Raw genomic sequence first — 24153 nt, 5'->3', positions numbered from 1 at the left:
TACAGAGCACAGAAATAAAAAAAAAAAACACGATACCGCAAAACACACCAAGAAAAAACAAATCTCAACCATAAAAAAAGTTGTTTTCAAATAAAACAAAACGAAAAGATAAAAATGAAATACCTATCAACCAATACAAACATTCCATTTGACAATAAAGGTGTGGTTTAACCAATCGAGATGAAATGCACAGACACAGCACAGCTCCGCTCCGCTCCGTTCAACACATCACATCACACACTGAGTACAACAAAAGATCAATACAAATAAATAATAAAAACAGTTCACATAACTCAATAAACAAATGGGATTAGAGCAAATGAACAGCCAACAATACAACAGATAACAGCCACAGCAGCAGCCGTAGCCGTAACCGTGGCCGCAGCAGACAAAGTTACAGCAGCTTACTAACAAACAACTCCCACTTTACACACGTTTAAGGCCGCTAAACACGGAAACAATTTCCAGAAAAAAAAAAAACAAAAAAAAAAATCATTTGCAACACGATATCAATTATTTGGGGTTGCTAAATACATATTTAGAAAATAAATAACAAAAAACGAAATAGAAAAATTCAAGAGAAAAATACACAAAATATATAAAATTAAATTTAATAAAATAATTTAAATAAATTGAATATAAAATAAAAATAAATTATTGAAAACTCCTGAAACAGAAAAATTGCAAAATTTTTCCCAATCAAATAATTTTTTTCCTGCAAACGTTAAATATAACAGCCTAAATCTGGATTTTCATCAGGAAAGGTAAGTAAAAATAAATAGAGAAAATATTGCGAAATTTATGAGATTTTTAGTGGGAATGTGAAAATTGATGGATAATTGAAAAATTATTTCAAATGCAAAAAATTCCTGGTGGAATGTTGAGATAAATAATTTTAAATATTCTGAAATCTATTATAATTTTTTTTTGTGGAGATATTAAACTAAAGGAAAATATATTTACTCAGGCTAACATATTTTTCGAATTGTTCAGAAATGGTACATGTGGCGCCATCTAGTGATATTATGCTAAACAATGTTTTGTCATTGCCATGTAAGATTCTACTATTACGTGGTAGAACATATTGGGCTCGAATTCTTCTTATTTTACTTTAAAAGTAAATTTTAAATCAAAAGACTTAAGACACAAACTTTTAATTTGCAATTGTTTACAAACGGAATTTTTAATAAAATTTTGAGACAAGTGAAGACAATTTTAATGGGAAATAGCGGCCGAAATTTTGATTTTATTTCAATAACAAAAAACTTTTCTAAAGGAAAGACTTGAGACACAAACTCTAGATTCATTATCATTTTCGAGAAAATGGAAAAAAATTAAATTTTAAAAATTAACCAAAATTTAAATAAAAAATAATTAGAAAAAATATTTAAGACACAAACTTTTAATTTGCTACCATTTATAAATTAGAAATAAAAAAAATTGAAACAGCTGGAAATAATATCAATGGCCGAAATTCATTAATCAAACTCTTGAGAAGTTTGGAAAAGAACAATGAAATACCAAATATTAACTAAAGCTTATCTCAATAAAATCATTAAAAATTAAAAAGAGCTAAGACACAAACTTTAAATTTCCAAATGCTTTAAAATTGGAATTTTTAATAAAAATTTTGAAATAGCTGCAAATAATATTAATGGAAAATAGCAGCCGAAATTACAAATAAAACTCTTTTCAACAATAGACTTGAGACACATACTCTAGATTAATTATAATTTTCTAGCAAATGATTTTTGGAAAAAGAAAATTGAATTAAAAAAAAAAAAAAATAAATCAAAAGATTTAAGACGCAAACTTTAGAAAAAATCAGTTCAGACGTACTTGAATTATAACCGGCATAAGCGAATCTTGGACATCAGCATCAATGTAAGGATTGTTATTTCGCTGGATTTAAAAATATTCGCGGTTTAATGAATGTCGTATTTATACCCTACAACACTTTGTGTTGGGGGTATTATAAGTTTGATTGGGCCAAAAATTATGTAACACCTCGAAATATTGATTTCCCACATAGGAAAGTATATATGGATCTTCCTAGCTCGCCGAGCTGAGTCGATCTAGCTATGTATGCCCGTCTGTCCATGTTAATTTGTAATCACTCTACAGGTCGCAGTTATGGCTCGATCTTTACGAAATTGAAAATCTAGGTGGGTTTAATGTCAGAATAGAACCCTATTTCTTTTGAAGATGATCGCATAATATTTAGGGGTTGAAATGGACCAAAAACTGAAAAATTTCCTGATTTTGCAGTTGTTCTACAGGTCACAATTATAGACCAATCGAAGCGAAAGTTAGCATGGAGCTAGAGCTTAGGGCTGGACAGAAGCCTTCCAATTTTGATGGTCATCGGGTAATATCAAGTGGGTGATATATACCATAACATTTGCGTTAAATAAAAGTAAAACTTTCCATTAAACCGCGAATATTTTTGGTCCCGGCGAAATCACAAAATGACGAACAGGTCAATTCCGACCGTTACGTAGACGCCGATAGTAAATATATCGCATTGCGAAATATATACAATGTATATATACAAAGCAAGGGGATATTAGTTAGAATGCTTATATCTGAAGAATGGCTGCACCGATTTTGACAAATTTTGTCAATTCAGAATGCCCTCTTGGCATAAAAGTATAAAATCTAAAAAAATTGCGGAAAAATATGCCAATAAAGATGTTAATATAGATTTTGTAGTATTTTGTGACATTTTTTTATTTTTTCATATTTTTTATCGCATGCGATTTTTTCAATTTGACTTATAATATCAAGGTATACATTTTGTAATATTTTTCACCTTACAACACAGGTTGGGGTTATTATATAAGCATTGCAAATATCGTCCGATCCTCACGAAAATTTTCACAAAGGGCCCAGAAGGGCTAGGCCTATTGTTTTCAAAGATGTCCGTAATATATTTAGGGGTTGAAATGGACCAACAACTAAAAATGTTCCTGATTTTGTAACCGTTATAAAGGTCACAAATAGAAACCAAAGGACACGAAATCTCGCATAAGGTTAGAGTTTAGGACAGCGGGTAGAATGGTCCACTAATTTTGTGTGAAAAATGCCATCATTACTTACGGGCGATATCCGAAATACACAAAAGGCGAACTTCTGGCTTTTTTATGCTGATTTCGTTGACGAATATAGCCAAATATCGTAGACAAGCAAATCATATAGATGAGTCTCAATTTGGAGATAAAGAGGGGCCTCTTGCTTTTGGAGATGATCGCAAAATATTTAGGGGTTCAAATAAACCAAAAACAGAAAACATTTCCTGACCACACAGTTAAAGCCAATCGCCACAATTGAGAGGAGAAAAGTGAAGAAGTGTGGCATTTTGGATGACCATTTTATTATATTTAGCTGTAAAATGGACCACAACCACTAACAGCACGATGGAGTGCGTAAATATTGGGCAAATGTCCCTGGCCAAAATGCTAAGGGTAATATCTGAGCTGTGCTCCGTAACATAATTTCAAAAGCGATATCTTCCTAATGAATTAGGACATAAAGAGGATTCTAACATATTGTTGTGTTGTAGGGTATCACATGGTCGGCCCCGCACGACCGTAGCCTTTGCTTACTTGTTTTTCTAAATAAATAATTTTAAAAAACAAAAGACTTAAGAAACAAACATTGGATTTCTCGTTGTTCTCGCAAAATCTAAAATATAACACCGTTAATTTAATTGGGCAAAAAAAAAAAAATATGTTACATCGAAACATTGGATTTAGGCCCATCATGTAATACAGCGATAATTATATATTGATGAGCTGAGTTGATCTAACTGGTCAGTACATTTGGAAAAAAAAGTCCGTAGCTTTGAGAGTGGGTCGCAAAATATCTAAGGTATGCAACGAATCGAAAACATTTTATATGGCCATCAGATAAAATTTCACGGGTGAAATGAACAATGTGTTTTGTGTGAAAAGAACCAGGAGCTGTCATTCAATCAAAAATATTTTCAATAATGAAATTTACTTCCCGTGGGATCAAAATATTCATGAAAATTCCACTTTTAACCTTTGTATTGGTGGCGTATTTTGTTGACGTATGTTATTACATATCGGAAATACATCAATATATAACGTTCTTTTATCCATACATTTATTTTAATTTCTTTTAATCTCTCATTTATTTTATAAAATACAATGCTGTCATAAATCGAATAATATATTATTTAATATATAATAATATATTATTTATATAATATTCGATTTTTCCTTTCCTTCACATATTCAAATATTATTTATATGCCCAATAACTTCTTCTTGATTTATAATTGTATTATAGTTCTCTCGTCTCTCTTTCTATGCTTTCTCTCCCCAAAATATGTGGTGCAGTAATTTACTCTCCATAAGAAAATTATTTGATAGAGTTCGTGTCTTAAGTCTTTTGATTTCGAAAGCCTTTATTGTATACATAAAGGATTTATAAATATTAAAATAAATGTAAAAAATAACTAATCTTTGGATATGAATGAAGAAATTAACTAGAATGTGGTAGTTGAAATTTCCCGAGAAAATAAAGAAGCTAATCTCTAATTCATTGTGGAGCATTGCCACCTCGATCAATAATCTATAACTGCACGTGTTAATATATACCCCAGTTTTATCTGTATATCTCAATACATTTATTTTTTGCATGGTATATCCATTATATATTTTTCAAAAATTCACTTTCTAATGTTTGTTTTACGTGTTGTTTCTTCTCTTCTGCTGTTTTTGTTCTGAATTTTTAGCGATTGCATCATATTTTGATAAATGACTCTGTTTGAGACGTCTTTTCAAAAATTGCTTTAAATTCATCAGCAAATAAATAAATTTCAACGATGCACAAAATTCTCATTGAATTATATTTTAATATTATTTTTTTGCACTGGGTTCATGAACTGGACCATGATACAAATATATATTTTTAATATATATTTTTCTGTGGGGGGATAAAAACCTTTAACACGTGCCGGTAATAGGTGAAACATTTTAATTATTGGCATGGGGTATTAATTGGCGAACAAAACAATATTTTTAATACATTTTTGAATTTTTTTGATTGTTTTAACGATTGGAAATTTCAGTGATAGAAGAACTAATATAATGTTAGCATATTTGGAATATTGCTCTATGGAATCGGTTTAATTAGGGCAAAAAATGTATTAGAGAAAAGTCTACAATCAGAACCTTTATTAATCTATATTTTGCGGAGACATTTGCTACCAATTTTTTTATTAATGATTTCACGCTCACAAAATTTGGGCTGGCGATTTCTACATGAAAATACATATGACTGAAAGTGGTATTATAAGGAATATGGGCCGCCTGGCTAAACATGTATAAAAAATGCAGAACTGGGCCTTAAATATATTTTCAAAAAAGTAAGCAAATTTTGAAGGTCGGACAGTACTAACAATGTGATACCCTACAATACTATAATTTACGGAAATTTTTCTGTAAATGTGATACCCTTGGAATATATTGAACGAATTGCTTAAATATTGGGATACATAATTAGACTGCTTAAAAAGTCATTATTTATAAATGAGTAATGTTTTCAAAAATCTTTTGGAAAAATCTTGAATTATTTCGTTGAGTGTACAAATATTGTATATATTTTTTAAAAGCAACATATTCAACTGACCTGGAACTTCTAAAATCCATTTTAATAATATAATCTTAAAAAATTCTCTTAAAATCTATGATTTATGGTCCTACTAATCAGCAATTATGGTTCTCGATTACAATACTGGATAGAGTGATTTAAAAAGATATTTTTTTTTAAATCACGATAGATCCGCTTTTATGGTTACGTTGGCTCTTCAAAAAATTTGCCCGTAATCCATGATTTGCTGACCTAAAAATCCACTGTTACAGTTATCTAGAAATCCACATTTGTAGATCAGTTGTGCCCTACCAATTATTCCGGATAATGAGCAAATTGAACAAAGGAATTCTTCTAATTCTATAACAAAATATTTTATAAAAAAACAAGTAAGCAAAGGCTACAGTCGAGCGGGGCCGACCGTTGAATACCCTACAACACTATAATAAACGATACAGTTTATATAGATATTGTGACAAATAATAAAAGAAAACCATCAGGTTTCGTTCTCTAATGTTCAAATAATAGCAACTTAAACTAATTTGCTCATTTCCAATTTATTGGTAGATGTTGGACTTAAATGGTCTTCCTAGATCTGGAACCAATATTTCCCAAAGACCTATAATCTCTCAGAAGTGGCAAAAGATTAACATTTATTATTGGTTTTTGACTGAAACGCATCTATATGAGATACAGACATTTGACTATATTCTTCAATGAAATCAGCGTTAACGAAATAGTCAGAAGTGCGTCTTTCCTGTATTTGTGAGTTCTCCAAAAACTCACTGGAATGGACATTTTCGTATTTGTCTGCAAAAGTTGGCAAACTCCTTCACACATTGAATATTTTTGGATGGCCATCCAAAACTGCTTGGCTTTTGCAATGTCCGGTAACCCCCATTCAAATGTGCGTGAGGATCGGGGGATGATTACGACCTCCTGACAATTTTGCAGTTTTTTGGTCAATTTCAACCCCTAAATATATGGCGATCATCTCCAAAAAGAGTAGGCTTCTATTCTGACCTCATCTTATCCCCATGCAAAATTTCGTAAAGATCGGGCCATAAATGCGATCTGTATATGATATCCTGATATCCTAACTACTTAGTTTTGTTAGCTGTAGAAATATTACCAAATGTTTAATTCAAAATGAAAATATGCCAAAAATATGACAAAATGGAAAAAATATGAGAAAATGTTACAAAATCAATATTTTCATGTTTAGAGAGATATTTTTATGCGATTTTTTAGACGTTTTTTTCTTTCCTGCCAAGGGACCATTCTGAATTAATGAGAACTGTCGAAATCAGTTCAGCCGTTCTCGACATATAAGAGATCTTTCAAGCATATCTTCTTGGATAGACATATATATCGCACATATTTTGCTATATATCCGTTTTGTTGGATGTTAACATCAATGTAAAGATCACAAGTAACCTTGTCATGGCTTTGTGATTTCGCCGGGATTTAAAATATTCGCGGTTTAATGAAAAATTTTGAATTTTTTCAACAAAAAAGATATGGTCTATTTTACCCACTAAATATTATCCGATTACCACCCAAATGGGTAGGCTTCTTCCCCGCCCTAAACTCTAGCTACATGCGAAATTCCGCGTTGATTGGTCTATAATTGCGACCTGTATAGCTACTGCAAAATCCGACATTTTTTCAGTATTTGGTCCATTTCGACCCCTAAACATTTGGCGATCATCTCCAAAAGAAATAGGGTTCTATTCTGACCCTAGCCCCACCTCCATTCTAAATTTCGTGAAGATCGGGCCATAATTGCGACCTGTAGAGTGATTACAAATTAACATGGACAGACGGACAGACGGACAGACGGACAGACGGACAGACGGACGGACGGACATACATAGCTAGATCGACTCAGCTCGGCGAGCTAGGAAGATCCATATATACTTTCCTATGTGGGAAATCAATATTTCGTGGTGTTACATAATTTTTGGCCCAATCAAACTTATAATACCCCCAACACATAGTGTTGTAGGGTATAATTACGTTTGTGGAGCTAATAATTTTTAAAAAAATATTTTTTAAACAATCCATGTTTGTGGAGCTGATAATTTTTATTAAAATACTATTCAAAATTCAACAGTCGTGGAGTTGATAATTTTAATATAAATATTCGTTAAAAATCCACGTTTGTGGAGTTGATAATTTTAATAAAAATATTCTTCAAAAATCCACGTTTGTGGAGTTGATAATTTTAATAAAAATATTCTTCAAAAATCCAAGCTTGTGAAGCTAAAAATTTAAAAAAATATATTCTTTAAAAAATCCTCGTTTGAGGAGCTGATAATTTTTATAAAAAAAAATTTAAAAATTCACGTTAGTGGAACTGATAAATTGTATAAAAAAAATTTAAAAATTCACGTTAGTGGAACTGATAACTTTTATAAAAAAATATTCTTTAAAAATCCACGTTAGTGGAACTGATAACTTTTATAAAAAAATATTCTTTAAAAATCCACGTTAGTGGAACTGATAACTTTTATAAAAAATATTCTTTAAACATCCAAGTTTATGGAGCTGATAATTTTTATAAAAAAAAATACCATTTAAAAATCCATGTTTGTTGAGCTAATAATTTTAATAAAAATATTCTGTAAAAGATTCACGTTCGTGAAGCTGATAGTTTTTTCAAAAAATATTTTTTAAAGAATCTACTTTTGTGGAGCTGATAATTTTTTTAAAAGTATTTTAAAAAAATTCACGTTTCTGGAGCTGAAAATTTTTATACAAATATTCTTTAAAAAATCCACGATTGTGGAGCTGATAATTATTATAAAAAATATTTTTTAAAAATCCACGCTTGTGAAGTTAATAATTTTTTCAAAAAAATATTTTTTTAAAAATCCGCGTTTATGTAGTTGATATTTTTTATAAGAATATTCTTTAAAAAATGCACGTTTGTGAAGATGATAGTTTTTATAAAAATATTCTTTTAAAAATCCACGTTTATGGAGATGATTATTTTTATAAAAATATCCTTTAAAAATCTACGTTTGTGAGCTGATAGTTTTTATAAAAATATTCCTTAAAAAATCCACGGTTAAAAAAATATTTGTTTAAAAATCCACGTTTGTGGACCTGACATTTTTTATAAAAGACATTCTTTAAAAATTCACATTTGAGGAGACGATAATTTAAAAAAAAAAAAAAAATTCCTTAAAAAATCCACGGTTACAAAAATATTTGATTAAAAATCCACGTTTGTGGACTGATATTTTTTATAAAAAATATTCTTTAAAAATCCACATTTGTGGTGATGATAATTTAAAAAAAAAATATTCTTTAAGAAATGTACATATGTGGAGCTGATAATTTTTATGGGAAAAATATAACTTAAAAATTCACGTTTATGGAGTCGATAAGTTTTATAAAAATATTCCTTAAAAATCCTTGTTTTCGGAAAAAATTTTTTTTTTGAAAAATCCAAGTTCGTGGAGCTGATAATTTAAAAAAAATCTTTAAATTTTATAAAAACAATTCTAAAAAAAATTGTTAAAAATACACGTTTGTTGTTTTGCCAAATATTCAAAATATTTTTGAATAAGTATCCACATTGTTTGCTTCGGTTAACTCTAAAATCCCAATCTGAAAATAAACGAACTCAAAATTAACGAAATCATATTTCACGCTTATTATGCTGTTAATCAAAATTTGCATTATTGAATAAATTCCAAGAGTTGTTTAATTTCTCTTACCCATATTGGGAAAGTCTAGCACGCTCCAGTTTGGGTATTTTAAAATCATAATTTCCCATAAAAACTCCTCTTCAAAATTCCAATTTATTTTTAGTTTTATTTAAAATTCAAATTAAAAAAAAACACACGCACACACACAAAAGTAACACAAGTTCAAATTATAATTCAAATTGGATATAAAACTAATTGGAAATATAATGGGCAACACTTCTTGCCGGCTAATGGAATATGCATATCATATGCAACAAATAATGCCAATAAAGATAAAAAAGCGACATCTTGTAGTCATCAGCAGATGTCATTCAAATACAAATTAGAAAATTATATTTTCCAATAAGATCACTCAAAGAGTATTCACTCACCTGTCTGCTTTCCTCCTGTCAATTGGTTGCCCTTAGCCATAAAACCTTCTATTGTATGTTCCTCCAACCAGATCAAAATCTTAGTTAATGGTGGCAATTTTTAGTTATTTTTGATTTTTTTATTTTACATTTAAAACTACTTTGAACATATTATCATAAAATTTTATGATAATGTGGAATTTATGAAATGAAATTCAAAAATCTTCTCAAAACAACAAAGAGATCAAAGGAAATATCAAAATGAGTATTTGTTTGTAAAGGCTCTCAAAGACAAAACCTGCACTTTATTGAAATTCTCTACCACAATTTTTAAAAGAAGACTCACCAATTCGTTGTTGATTCCATAATTCATATAAATAAACAATCAAAATCAACGAAATGGTAACACAAATGTCCAATGAAATGCTTTGTGTTTTTGGAGTCCAAACGAAAATGCCGACCGTTCGAAATTAACATATTTCAAAAAAAAAAAAAAAAAAAAAAATCATACAAAAGGTGGATGAATTCCCAGCCCAGCATCACACATTGCGGCGAAGAGAAACTCCTTATCATGTCAGAGAAATAAAAAGGTGTTGTTTTTATGACGTTACTGTTTTAACTTCCCCCGACTGGAAGAGGGGGGGGGGGGGGTGGATACGAAGGCAGGTCGTTTTTTAGTGGCAGGTATTATTTGAAATTCAAAAATAAAAAAAAAAACAAACCTGTATGCTCTTGTTTTGCTCGTAAATCATGGAAATGGCTGCTGTAAAATCCAATAAAAGCTCGAAAAATATCGTAACGATAAACAATTAAAATATTTTGTTACAAAAAACTCTTTTAATGTAAATGTTATAACCTTAAATAGACAGAGATAAATAATTTGTGTAACCCCTTTTTAATGGAAGAGAAAAAAAGGAGAGGTGTTATAAATCAGATGAGAAAGACTTAAGACACAAACGCGGAGTAAATGCATTGCATTTGAGAGAGACTTCTATAAAGAGAATCCTCTAATATTTTTATACCCTCCACCATAGTATGGAGTGTATATTAAGTTTTTCATTCCGTTTGTAACACCTCGAGATATACTTAGACCCTACAAAGTATATATATATATTCTTGATCAGCATAAATTATATGTCAGCGAAATAGACCCATAGTTCCTTTTGATGATCTGCATAGAATCACATTCTGATTGATTTATGCATGTCCGTCCGTCCGTCCGTCCGTCTGTTCATGTATTTTTGTAAAAAACGTACAGTTCGCATTTATTGCCCTATCCAGATGAAATTTTACACAAATCATTTGTTTGGCCCAAGGACGAACCCTATTGAAATTGGAGATAATCGGTAAAAATTTAGGTATAGCTCCCATATATATCTTCGTCCGATTTGCTTTTTATTGTGCACCAAACGTGTAATATCAGTCCGAATAATATGGAATTTTGCACATTAGGCCTGAAAATAAGTATGCCTAATTTTATCGAAATCGGTTTAGATATAGCTATAGCTCCCATATATATTGTTCATCCGATTTGTTATTTTTGTCCTCCGCAGCCGTAATATGCACTCTGTAACAACAATATTTGGGGAAATATATCGGCCCCGCCCGACTTTAAGACTTTCTTTACTGGTTTTTTTGTTACGGGAGCTCTACTAAACATCCATAGTGTTGTGGGTATAATATAGTCGGCCCGCCGGTCTTTTCATCTTTCCTTACGGGTTTTAAATTTTCGTTTGTAGATTTTTCTATAGTTGGTTTTTGTAAAGTCTTAAAAACCCTGGATTAAAAAAAAAAACAAGTAAGCAAAGCCTATAGTCGTATGGTTCCGATCATGTGATACCCTACAATATATTCGAAGTCTCCTTATGATATTCACTCATTTATTGGTATATTTTTCCGCGATTTTCTTAGATTTTATCCTTTTCTGGCCAGAGACCATTCCGAATTGAGGGGGGAATTGTGAAAATCGGGCAAGCGGTTCTTGACTTATTTGCAGAATAAATACGATCTCTTTCTTTTACATATATATTGTTCCTATTTCGCCATATATCCGATTTCTTGGCTATCAGCATCGCTTTAATGATCAGGAGTGACCTTTTAATGTATTTGGGATTTGGCTGGGCTTAAAAATATTCGCGGTTTAGTAGAAATTTTCCTATTTTCCTACATAAAAGTTAGAGTCTATTTTACCCGCTAAATATTGTCCGATGGCCGCCCAAATTGGTAGGTTTCTGCCCAGTCCTAAACTCTAACTCCATGTAAATTTCAGCGTCGTTTGGTTCATAATTGCTAAATATTTAGGGGTTGAAATGGACCAAAAACAGAAAAATTTCCTGAATTTGGATTTGCTCTGAAATTCAGGAAATTTTTCTGTTTTTGGTCCATTTCAACCCCTAAATATTTAGCAATCATCTACAAAAACAATAGGGTTCTAATCTAAGCCTATCCCCACTTCCATTTTCAATTTCGTGAGGATCGGGCCATAATTGCGACCTGTAGCTTGATTAGAAATTAACATGGAAAGACGGACGGACGGACATACATAGCTAGAACGACTCGGCTCGGCGAGATAGGAAAATCCATATATACTTTCCTATGTGGGAAACCAATATTTCAAGGTGTTACATAATTTTTGGCCCAATCGAACTTATAATACCCCGAACGCAGTGTTGTACGGTATTAAAAAATTTTAAGACCCCTTTGGAAAAAAATGTTCACAGCAAAGTTCGTTTCCTAAGTCTTTTGTTGTCACTCCTTTACTATGCTCAATTAAAGCATGTCCGGAAAAAAATCGAATACAATAATGAATAAATTTTTGTCATGATGTCGTAGCACAACAACAACAACAATAACAATAAAATCAACAACCACCAACATCATCATAATCATGTAAATCAATAATAACAATTATTATAATGATATCCAAATTGTGTCTGCTCTATGTTCGCTGCTGCTGCTCGTGCAGCTGTTTTGTTATTATAATTTACAAAAAAAGAAGAAGAATCGGAGAGACAAAAGAAGCAAAAAAAAAAAAAAACTATATCTAATGAAGATCCGCCTTAATTCTAATTGTTTTTGCATTTAACAACAAATGAAGCATAATAAATGCAAAACACCAGCAAGCAGAACAATCCGCAGCAACAGCCAGAACACCAGCAAGCAGGCAAAGGAAACATGTTACCCACAAAAATTTATTGCCACAGCAGTGCATTACCACCCCACCACCATCACCATCATCACCCTAACATCAAGATAATTAACAAGTCAAGGTCGTTGTTATGACTTTCAATTTGAGGCTGCAACACGGCAAATGAATGAATGAACGAATGAATATGAAGTCACAGCTCGAAACAAAAACATTTTAAGAAGAACATCTGCAATCTCGGAAAAAATTGGAAGAGGTAACAAGTAAATAAAGAACAAAACGAAACGAAACGAAACTAAACAGATAATGTGCTAAAGTTTGTGAAAAAATCAGAATCATTAGGAGCAAAATTGCATTGTTCACAAGCTAAGACTGAACAGAACGATGAGCAGGCCAAAAGTCATTTAGACAAAAACAAACAACAACAGGAAAATTAGTATATATTTTGTTGTAGGGGAAGGGGAAGGTGGTGGAGGGGGAGATATACAACATTTGTGAAAATCTTAAGTAAATTAGATTAGAAAACCAAGTTAAATGGAGCTTTTAGCAGGTACTTGCTTAGTGGGATTTCCTTGAAAGTCAATTTGCCATTTTGTTCAGCAAACACCTGGCCATGGTTAGCACTTGAGATAGAAAATTGAAAAATTTCCAGGAAATAAAAAAATGCTAAAGAAAAGTTCGAGAGCAAAGGATGACCAGAGTTTCTAACTTGAATTAAAACAATTACAACCAGTAAAGAAAGTCCTAAAGTCGGGCGAGACCGACTTTTTGATACCCTACACCACTTTGCTAATTTAGTAGAGCTCCACATAACAATTAAACTTTTCTATGGGAGAATTCAATCACACACGCTATGATTATAATTATAATTTAAAGTTCAAAGGACTAAATATGCCGAATCATTTGTATCTTTTAAATTCGGACTTGTATTGCCCATTTGGTGCTAAATTAATTTAAAATCGGATAAAGATATATAACCATATATATGGGAGCTATAGCTATATCTGAACCGATTTCGATCATTCGTGGCATACTTATTTTCAGGCCTAATTTGATATATTTCCCTGAATATCGTTGTTACGGAGTGAATATTTCGGCTGTGGGTAACAAATACTACAAATCGGATGAACAATATATATAGGAGCTATAGCTATATCTGAACCGATCTTCACCAAATTTGACATACTAGCTTCTAGACTCAATTCGGTCGTAAATACCAAATTTCATCCCATTTGGACAAATATTAGACATTTGGTGCACAATAAAAGGTAAATCGGACGAAGTTATATATGGGAGCTATATCCAAATCTGAACCGATATCGATAAAATTTAGCAAAGGTATTTCTGAGCTGTATTTGATATATTTCCTCAAATATTGTTCTTACAGTGTGCATTTTACGGCTGCGAAGGACAAAAATAAATAATCGGATGAACAATATATATGGGAGGTATAGCTATATCTGAAGCGATTTCGATCAAATTTGGCATACTTATTTTTAGGCCTAATCTGGTTGTATGTGCAAAATTCTATACTATTCGGACTGATATTACACGTTTGGTGCACAATAAAAGTCAAATCGGACGAAGATATATATGGGAGCTATATCTAAATTTTTACCGATTATCTCCAATTTCAATAGGGTTCGTCCTTGGGCCAAACAAATGATATGTGCAAAATTGCATCTCAATCGGATAATAAATGCGACCTGCATTTTGTTCACAAGAACACATGGACAGACGGACAAACGGACGGACGGACGGACGGACTGACATGCATAAATCAACTCAGAAAGTGATTCTATGGAGATCCTCAAAAGTAACTATGGGTCTATCTCGCTTTCTTCTTCATGTTACAAACAAATCCACAAAGACATAATACCCTTACCACTATGTGGTGTAGGGTATAAAAAGCTGTAAGTTCAGCTGGGCCGAACTTTGAATACCCCCCACACCATTTGGTAAAAATTTTGCAATTTTCAATAAATTTAAATTCAATAAAAATTCTGTTAAAATCTTAAAAATAGCGAATGTAGCCGTATTTTAGGGTCTATACGACGACATGTATCTGCATGCGCTACTTTTGTCATAAGCCTGCACAGACAATTTTCTGGCATAGGATGTAGTATTCATAACGAACTTCAAATACAAAATTTGAAATAATTCCGGTAAATAATGGCGCTAATATCATCAAAATACCGAATATTTGGAGGTACCGTTATATGGAGCTGTACGAAGTCGTGGACCTGCACGGACAATTTTCTGTCACAGTCTGTAATTTCCCTTACGAACTTCAAATGCGAAATTTGAAACAATTCCGGTGAATAATGACGCTAAAACTATCAAAATACCGAATATTGGGAGGTACCGTTATTTGGGCGCTATACGAAGACGTGGTCCTGTACAGAAAATTGTCTGTCATAGCCTCTAGTATCCATTACGAACTTCAAATACCAAATTTGAAACAATTCCGGTTAATAATGTCGCTAAAATCATCAAAATACCGAATATCGGGAGGTACCGTTATTGGGGGCTATACCAAAACGTGGACCTACATAGCCCATTTTCAATACCAAAAGTCCTGCAGACATAACATACATTTGGGCAAAATTTTATCAATATACTTCAATATACCCTCCATACAATGGTGGAGGGTATAAAAAGGCATGTTGTTGAGCCATGAATGACTCTTAAACATATGTTTAGAAAGATACAAGTTCTGCTCTATTGACGCTTGTCAAAAGCCAAATTTTTGGCTCCTTTTATTCCTTCTTTCATTCAGGGCTCTTTCAGCTAACCTCATAAAAGTATATTGTTTTCAATTTTTTTTTATTTTTAATTTTATATTTAATTAATACATCTTCCATTTCTCTTTTTTTATTTGTTTGCAGCTTTTTTAACTCCGCTCCGCCCATATCAATGATGAATCAGGACAATCCATATGCGGTAAGTGTTACAGATATAAAATCCAAAAAAAAAAAAAAAAAAACAAAAAAAATTGTCACAAATTCTTTGGGAGTGACAAGGCTCGCCGAAGCGAAATTTATGACTGCACCAATGATTTTTATTGGTGAACCCGAAAAACATCAAAAAAATATATATGTCGAATATTATTGTTATTATTTTTGTTGTTGTTGTTGATTTTTGGTGATTTTTAAGCGCAAGCCATTATAATAAAAATGCCAAAGCAAAGCTGATAAATATTTTATAATTTTCAAGAAAGTCAAATAAAATTTATATCTCTTGGTGGTGTATGTGTTGACAAATTTTTTTCACAGTATCGGTTTTTAGAGATCTATCCCTGGTGGAGTGTTGTTGCCTTTTCGTTATAGTTGTTGTTGTATCTGGTGCTAAATTTAACGAGCTGAACAAATGATCAAATAAAGACAAGCCATAAAAACGAACTGAATTGTATTCGTATTTAACGACTTTAACATTTTTGTGTGTTGATAATTAAAGCCTCCGCTTGCTCCCCTCCCCCCTTAACCACTTGAGACACACACAGCCATTGAAAGCAAAGTTATGGCCCACTGGAAGCTTTCCTATGCCAGTGTTGGTGTTTGGGGTGTTACTATTTGGTCAAGTGTTCGGTCTCTAAAGTTGTGGCGGAAAAATATCGTTCATCTATCGGGCATGTGACGTACGACAAGGTAGAGGGGGGTGTCTGGTTTAAAAAAAAATACTAATTTACATACGAAGTACTTAAAAGCCAAAGCTTTAATTTAATTAAAAATTCATAATTCATATTTTATGATATCATATCTTTTAATAATTTTTTTTTCGAAGCTAAAGATTATTGGCAAACACTTTGTTGGAGTCGTAGGAAATAAAAAAAATATATATAATAATCGATGGATGTGATTTTAATTTCATATAAGTTATATGAATATAGGGTGTTGCACGGAGGGGTGGTGGAAAGAAAAAAATAAAAAAATCCATGCCTTAAAATATTTTGAAAAATTATTTATAAATCCAAATTCAGAGCCCTTTAAATATTTTTTAAAAATTATTTTAAAAATCTACGTTTAGAGGCTCTTAATATTTGTTGCCAAAATATTTTAAAAATCCACGTTTAAAAGCTTTTAAATATTTTTCTAAAATTATTTTAAAATATTTTTGAAATTTTATTTATTTATTTTTGAATATTTTTGAAATTTTATTTATTTATTTTTGAATATTTTTGAAAAATTATATTAAAAATCCACGTTTAAAAGCTTTTAAATATTTTTCTAAAATTGTTTTAAAATATTTTTGAAAATTTATATTTTTATTTTTAAAGAATATTTAAAAATCCGCGTTTAGAGGCTTTTAAATATTTTGGAAAAAATATTTAAAAATCCACGTTTAGAGGCTTTTAAATATTTTAGAAAAAATATTTAAAAATCCAGATTTTAGGGGCCTTTAAAATGTTTTAAAAATTTATTTAAAAATGCACGTTTAAAGGCATTGAAATATTTTTTAAAAATTATTTAAAAAAATCCCTACTTAGAGGCCTCTAAATAGTTTTGAAAAGTTATTTTAAAAATCCAAGTTTAGAGGCCTTTAAATATTTTTGAAAAATTATTTTAAAAAATCTACGTCTGGAGGCCTTTAAATAATTTAAAAAATTATTTAAAAAATCCAGGTTGAAAGACTTTAAAATATTTTTCAAAAATTATTTAAAAATGCACGTTTAAAGGCATTGAAATATTTTTCAAAAATTATTTAAAAAATCCCTACTTAGAGGCCTCTAAATAGTTTTGAAAAGTTATTTTAAAAATCCAAGTTTAGAGGCCTTTAAATATTTTTGAAAAATTATTTTAAAAAATCTACGTCTAGAGGCCTTTAAATAATTTAAAAAATTATTTAAAAAATCCAGGTTTAAAGACTTTAAAATATTTTTCAAAAATTATTTAAAAAATCCACGTTTATAGGCCTTTAAATGCTTATCAAAAATTATTTAAAAAATCCACGTTTAGAAGCCTCTAAATATTTATGAAAAATTATTAAAAAACACATTTAGAGCCCTTTAAACATTTTTCAAAAATTATTTAAAAAATCTATGTTTAGAGGTCTTTGAATATTTTTGAAAATTTATTAAAAAAATCTAAGTTTTGAGGCCTTAAATATTTTTGAAAAATTATTTTAAAATTTCACGAATAGGGGCCTTTAAATATTTTTGAAAGATTATTGAAAAAATGCACGTTTAGACGACTTGAAATATTTTAGAAAAATTACTAAAAAATCCACTTTCAGAAATCTTTAAATTTTTTTGAAAAATAATTTTTAAAATCCAAGGTTATAGGCCTTTAAATATTTTTTTTATTTAAAAACCCACGTTTTGGGCCTTTAAATATTTTTGAAAAATTATTGGAAAAATCCACGTTAAAAAGCTTTTAAATAAAAATGATTGAAAAATCCCCGCTTAAAGACCTTTAAATATTTTTATTTATTTTTAAGTATCTTCGAAATAATTTTAAGAAATAAAATCCATTCTGAACCAATTTTTGTTAAGATTTTTAAAACTTATGCTTCTATCTGACATCAAATCAATTTTTTTACCCCTTTATACAAAACCCTGCATTTACCTTTTTAATAACAAATACCAATAAATTACATTGAATGCCCACTATCTGGGCTTCTTCTGCATGACAAGCAATTTTGCTCTGGTTTCAGGGCCCCCAAAGACCAAAAAAATACCAATCTAAATGTAAATTTTCCAACACATGGTTTGTTTATTGCGATCAACACTTATGGACTAAACGTTTAGCTCTCAGGGCGACCTAACTTATTTCAAAGTATGAATTTAAATTGATAATAAGCTTATGAAACAACATGTCAACAAAGAGTTTAACATGTAAACTAGCAACAAATTGGGGTATTTTGCTACCAAAATTCCCTAAACTATTTTCGAGCCGTACCGAAAACCCCTTACCCCAACCTGATATTCAATGCGTAAATATGCTTTCGAGCATCATGATTCACGCGGCCCGTTTTAAAATAACTTTTTGCCAAAACACCAACTGACCGCCCGTTTTCTGTTAACGACATTCAAAATCGGATTAACTTCATAAAATATAAGCTTAACAAAGAAATAGAACTTGATAATATGCAGATGTTGACATTATTTCATTCGATTGCTTTGGACGTACAAAGCAAAACACAAACACCTAATGAGTTTCAAATTCAAGGAAGAAACAAAACACAAATGGCCATTGGCATCGTAAAATTTCAGATCAATTTGTTTTTAAATATCCATTTATTTGTATTTTATGTTTATGTGAAAACAAATAATTTCGAAACAGCAAAAAAAAAAAAAAAAAAAACAATAAAAGAAATAAAACACAGGTAGTAGTACAGGTTAGAGGATGACAAAATATGGGGGTTGGGGTTTTTAAAAGTGTTTAAATACTAACGGAAAATAATTAAAGAAAGGGATATAAAAAATATTGAAAAATTGGCATTTAGATGTTTTAAAATATTAGGGTCTTGAACAATTTTTGAAAATGTATTTAAAAATCCACGTTTTTTTGGTCTTGAAATATTTTTGAAAATACATTTAAAAATCCACGTTTTATTGGTCTTTAAATATTTTTGAAAATTTATTTAAAAAATCAACGATTAGAGACCTTTAAATATTTTTGAAAAATTATTTAAAAAATCCACGTTTATTGGCCTTTTAATATTTTTGAAAAATTATTTAAAAAATCCACGTTTATTGGCCTTTTAATATTTTTGAAAAATTATTTAGAAAATCCACGTTTATTGTCCTTTTTATATTTTTGAAAAATTATTTATAAAATCCACGTTTATTGGTCTTTTTATATTTTTGAAAATTTATTCAAAAAATCCACGTTTATTGGCCTTTATATATTTTTGAAAATTTATTTAAAAAATCCACGTTTATTGGCCTTTTTATGTTTTTGAAAATTTAATTAAAAATCCAAGTTTCTGTGCCTTGAAATGTTTTTAAAAATTTATTTCAAAAATCCACGTTAAATGGCCTTGAAATGTTTTTGAAAATTTATTTAAAAATCCACGTTTCTTGGTCTTGATATATTTTTGGAAATTTATTTAAAAAATCCACGTTTAAAGGCCTTGAAATATTTTTGAAAATTTATTTAAAATTACACGTTTAGAGGCCTTCAAGTTTAAAAATCCAGGTTTAGAGCCCTTCAAATAATTTTGAAAATTTATTTAAAAATCCATGTTTAAGGGCCTTGAAATATTTTTTGGAAAGTTTATTTAAAAATCCACGTTTATTGGCCTTTTTGTATTTTTGAAAATTTATTTAAAAATCCACGTTTATTGGCCTTTTTGTATTTTTGAAAATTTATTTAAAAAATCCACGTTTATTGGCCTTTTTGTATTTTTGAAAAATTATTTGAGAAAACCACGTTTATTAATCTTTTATTTTTTTTTTTTAAATTACGTTTACGGGCCTTGAAATATTTTTGAAATTTATTTGAAAAATCCACGTTAAAGGGCCTTGAAATATTTTTGAAAATTTATTTAAAAATCCCCGTTTAAGGGCCTTGAAATATTTTTGAAAGTTTATTTAAAACTCCACTTTTATTGGCCTTTTTGTATTAAAAAATCGACGTTTATTGGCCTTTTTGTATTTTTGAAAATTTATTAAAAAATCCACATTTATTGGCCTTTTTGTATTTTTGAAAATTTATTAAAAAATCCACGTTTATTGGCCTTTTTGTATTTTTGAAAATTTATTAAAAAATCCACGTTTATTGGCTTTAAAATTTTTTTGAAAATTTATTAAAAAATCCACGTTTATTGGCCTTTTTGTATTTTTGAAAATTTATTAAAAAATCCACGTTTATTGGCCTTTTTTGTATTTTTGAAAATTTATTAAAAAATCCACATTTAGAAATATTTAAATCTTTTTAAAAAATTACTTAATAATCTACGTTTAGAGGCCTTTTAGAAAATCCACATTTAGAGGCCTTTAAATATTTTTGAAAATTTATTTAATAAATCCACGTTTGGAAAATTATTTAAAAAATCCCTGTTTATTGGCCTTTAAATATTTTTGAAAATTTATTTAAAAAATGCACGTTTATTGGCCTTTAAATATTTTTGAAAATTTCTTTAAAAAATCCACGTTTCTTGGCCTTTAAATATTTTTAAAAAAATATTTAAAAAATCCACGTTTATTGGGCTTTAAATATTTTTAAAAATTATTTTAAAAAATCTACGTTTATTGGCCTTTAAATATTTTTAAAAATTATTTTAAAATCCACGTTTATTGGCCTTTTAATATTTTTGAAAATTTATTTAAAAAATCCACGTTTATTGACCTTTTTATATGTTTGAAAATTTATTTTAAAAGTCCACGTTTTTTGGCCTTGAAAATTTATTTAAAAAAACCACATTTAGCCATTTTAGTATTATTGAAAATTTATTTGAGGCCTCATAGCATTCTTAAGAAATTTTAAAAAATCCTTCTATAAAAAGTTCACATATAAATATTCCAAAAATGCCATCTCCTCCCAATCAAAAGACTTAAGACACAAACCCGTTCTAAGCCAATACATCACTGCCATCAAAGAAGAAAAGACCAAAAACAACCAAAATGAAAACCTCCCCAAAGGAAAACTTTCAACTTAATGTCTTAATTTCAAACATAGCCTAACTAGACAACTGACTGGTCGCACACAAACACTCCAACAACCCCCTCCTCCCCTCCACCAACATTTCTAAACTTGTATTAAACCATATATTAGTAATAATGACATCGACAATTTGTACAAGAAACCCAATAATTATGACTGCAGCCAAACTGTATGGCCAACTTGGTTGCAAGCACAAGTTGCCACCAATTACAAAGCACTTCCCTCCTTAATGTTACAACATTTATCATACAAAACTTTAACAATATAATTAAAACAATTTAATAAAAAGAAAAATAGCAACAACAGAAATGTGAGGCGAAGAAAAACCAACTGAAATGAAAATAAGGCCTGGCAAAATGGTAGTTAAACATACTTTTTTAAACAAAACCAAAGCAGTGGCTAAATAACCACTTAACTTGGCTGCATAGCTGGCTTGTTGGTGGAGCTTGGCTAAGCACTGGCAGCAGTTGCAGATATCTTGGTTTGAATGATAATTTTTTCCCTCTGCCATATGCCTAATTGTCTAGGCAGTTTGGGGTTTTGGATTTTTTCCACAGTTGTGTTAATTGCTTTAGTGTTAAAGTCCACAGCCAAAAAGTGAGGGAGTGGTGGAGGAGAGGGGGGGGGGCATACTTGCATATGACTTTGTAGCACAACTCATGGGGATATGTTTTCCATCCATCTCAATCTTAATTCACTTGACTTGAGACAAATGTTGTTTGGCCATAGAGAATTTTTGTATGTCCTGCCAGAAGGCTTGGGGAAGAGATTTCGTCTTCATTTTTTTAGGCAAGGAATGTTTGTTTAATGATGAGTAGGTAACATTTTTGAGGCCTCTCAAAACTTATTTGGGAAGTATATTGTGTTTGGAAAATAAAGGCCTCTAAATGATGATTTTTTTAAAATAATTTTTCAAAAATATTTAGGGCCTCTAAACATGAATTTTTAAATAAATTTTTCAAAATATTTAAAGGCCTCTAAATGTTGATCTCTTAAATAAATTCTCAAAAATATTTAAAGGCCTCTAAATGTTGATCTCTTAAATAAATTCTCAAAAATATTTAAAGACCTCTAAACGTGGATTTTTTAAATAAATTTTCAAAAATATTTAAGGACCTCTAAGCGTGGATTTTTTAAATAAATTTTCAAAAATATTTAAAGACCTCTAAACGTGGATTTTTTAAATAAATTTTCAAAAATATTTAAAGACCTGGATTTTTTAAAATAAATTTTCAAAAATATTTAAAGGCCTCTAAACGTGATTTTTTAAATAAATTTTCAAAAATATTCAAAGGCCTCCAAACGTGGATTTTTTAAATAAATTTTCAAAAATATATTAAGGCCTCCAAACGTGGATTTTTTTTAATAAATTTTCAAAAATATTTTAAGGCCTCCAAACGTGGATTTTTTTAATAAATTTTCAAAAATATTTTAAGGCCTCCAAACGTGGATTTTTTAAATAAATTTTCAAAAATATTTTAAGGCCTCCAAACGTGGATTTTTTAAATAAATTTTCAAAAATATTTTAAAAAGGCCTCTAGAGGTGGATTTTTTTAATTCATTTTCAAAAAATATTTAAAGGCCTCTAGAGGTGGATTTTTAAATGAATTTTCAAAAAATATTTAAAGGCCTATAAACGGGGATTTTTTAAATAAATTTTCAAAAATATTTTAAGGCCTCTAAACGGGAATTTTTTAAATAAATTATCAAAAATATTTTAAGGCCTCTAAACGTGGATTTTTTAAATAAATTTTCAAAGATATTTTAAGGCCTCTAAACGTGAATTTTTAAAATAAATTTTCAAAAAATAAACGTGGATTTTTTAAATAAATTTTCAAAAAATTAACGTGAATTTTTAAAATAAATTTTCAAAAATTAAACGTGGATTTTTTAAATAAATTTTCAAAAATATTTTAAGGCCTCTAAACGTGAATTTTTAAAATAAAATTTCAAAAATACCTGTAAACGTGGATTTTTTAAGTAAATTTTCAAAAATATTTTAAGGCCTCTAAACGTGAATTTTTAAAATAAATTTTCAAAAATACCTGTAAACGTGGATTTTTTAAATAAATTTTCAAAAATATTTTAAGGCCTCTAAACATGGATTTTTTTAATAAACTGTCTAAAATATTTTAAGGCCTCTAAACGTGGATTTTTTTAATATATTTCGGACCTACTTTAAGGCTACTAAATGTTGAATTATTGTTCGCAATTATTTTCACATTCTGCTAAACTAGTTACCTCATAATTACCACGCATTTCAAATCCACCTCTTGACCTTTTCTGAAAATTAAAAAAAAAAAAAACACACAAAATAAATTGTTGCAAATATCATGCCTTGAACTGGTTTGCCTGGCGTTTTTTGGGAAAACTAATGTAGCTGATGTTGGTCGTTGTGAGAAATATTTAAGACAGCAAAAAATACCCACTTTTTGCCATAGATATGGTTATCATTAACCATCCCGGGGATGTTGCAGGCAATGAAGTAATTTTCTCGGAACAAAAAAAATCACAACTTGCACGCATTTGGACTATTTATAATCGCTGACACTGGCACACGCACTCTCACAAACAAAAAGCTGCAAACAATGAAGTGGCATGCCACAAACATATTTTCTTCGTCGTCTCGTTCTCAGCTAATGTTTGATGGCGAAACATGGTTTGGGGGCAAAATAGAAATGGTCCAGAGTTTGGCCAAATTGACTGCAACATTT

The 24153-nt window shown here is 29.9% G+C and overlaps 1 protein-coding gene across 1 annotated transcript in view; it reads left to right on the top strand.

Annotated features, from left to right (window-relative positions):
- Positions 1-617: 617 nt before the first annotated feature.
- LOC101889220 (knirps-related protein) overlaps positions 618-24153 on the top strand; it is a 107403-nt gene continuing 83867 nt past the window's right edge. Inside the window, exons 1-2 of the mRNA XM_011297936.3 lie at positions 618-764; positions 15722-15776. Coding sequence (XP_011296238.2) covers positions 15750-15776 — 27 coding nt within the window. The 5' untranslated portion in view covers positions 618-764; positions 15722-15749. The remainder of the gene's footprint in view (positions 765-15721; positions 15777-24153) is intronic.

The sequence above is a fragment of the Musca domestica genome, unplaced genomic scaffold, assembly GCF_030504385.1.
Source record: "Musca domestica strain aabys unplaced genomic scaffold, Musca_domestica.polishedcontigs.V.1.1 421, whole genome shotgun sequence".
In the NCBI taxonomy this organism is placed as follows: domain Eukaryota; kingdom Metazoa; phylum Arthropoda; class Insecta; order Diptera; family Muscidae; genus Musca; species Musca domestica.
This window is presented reverse-complemented; position numbering and strand designations above follow the sequence as displayed.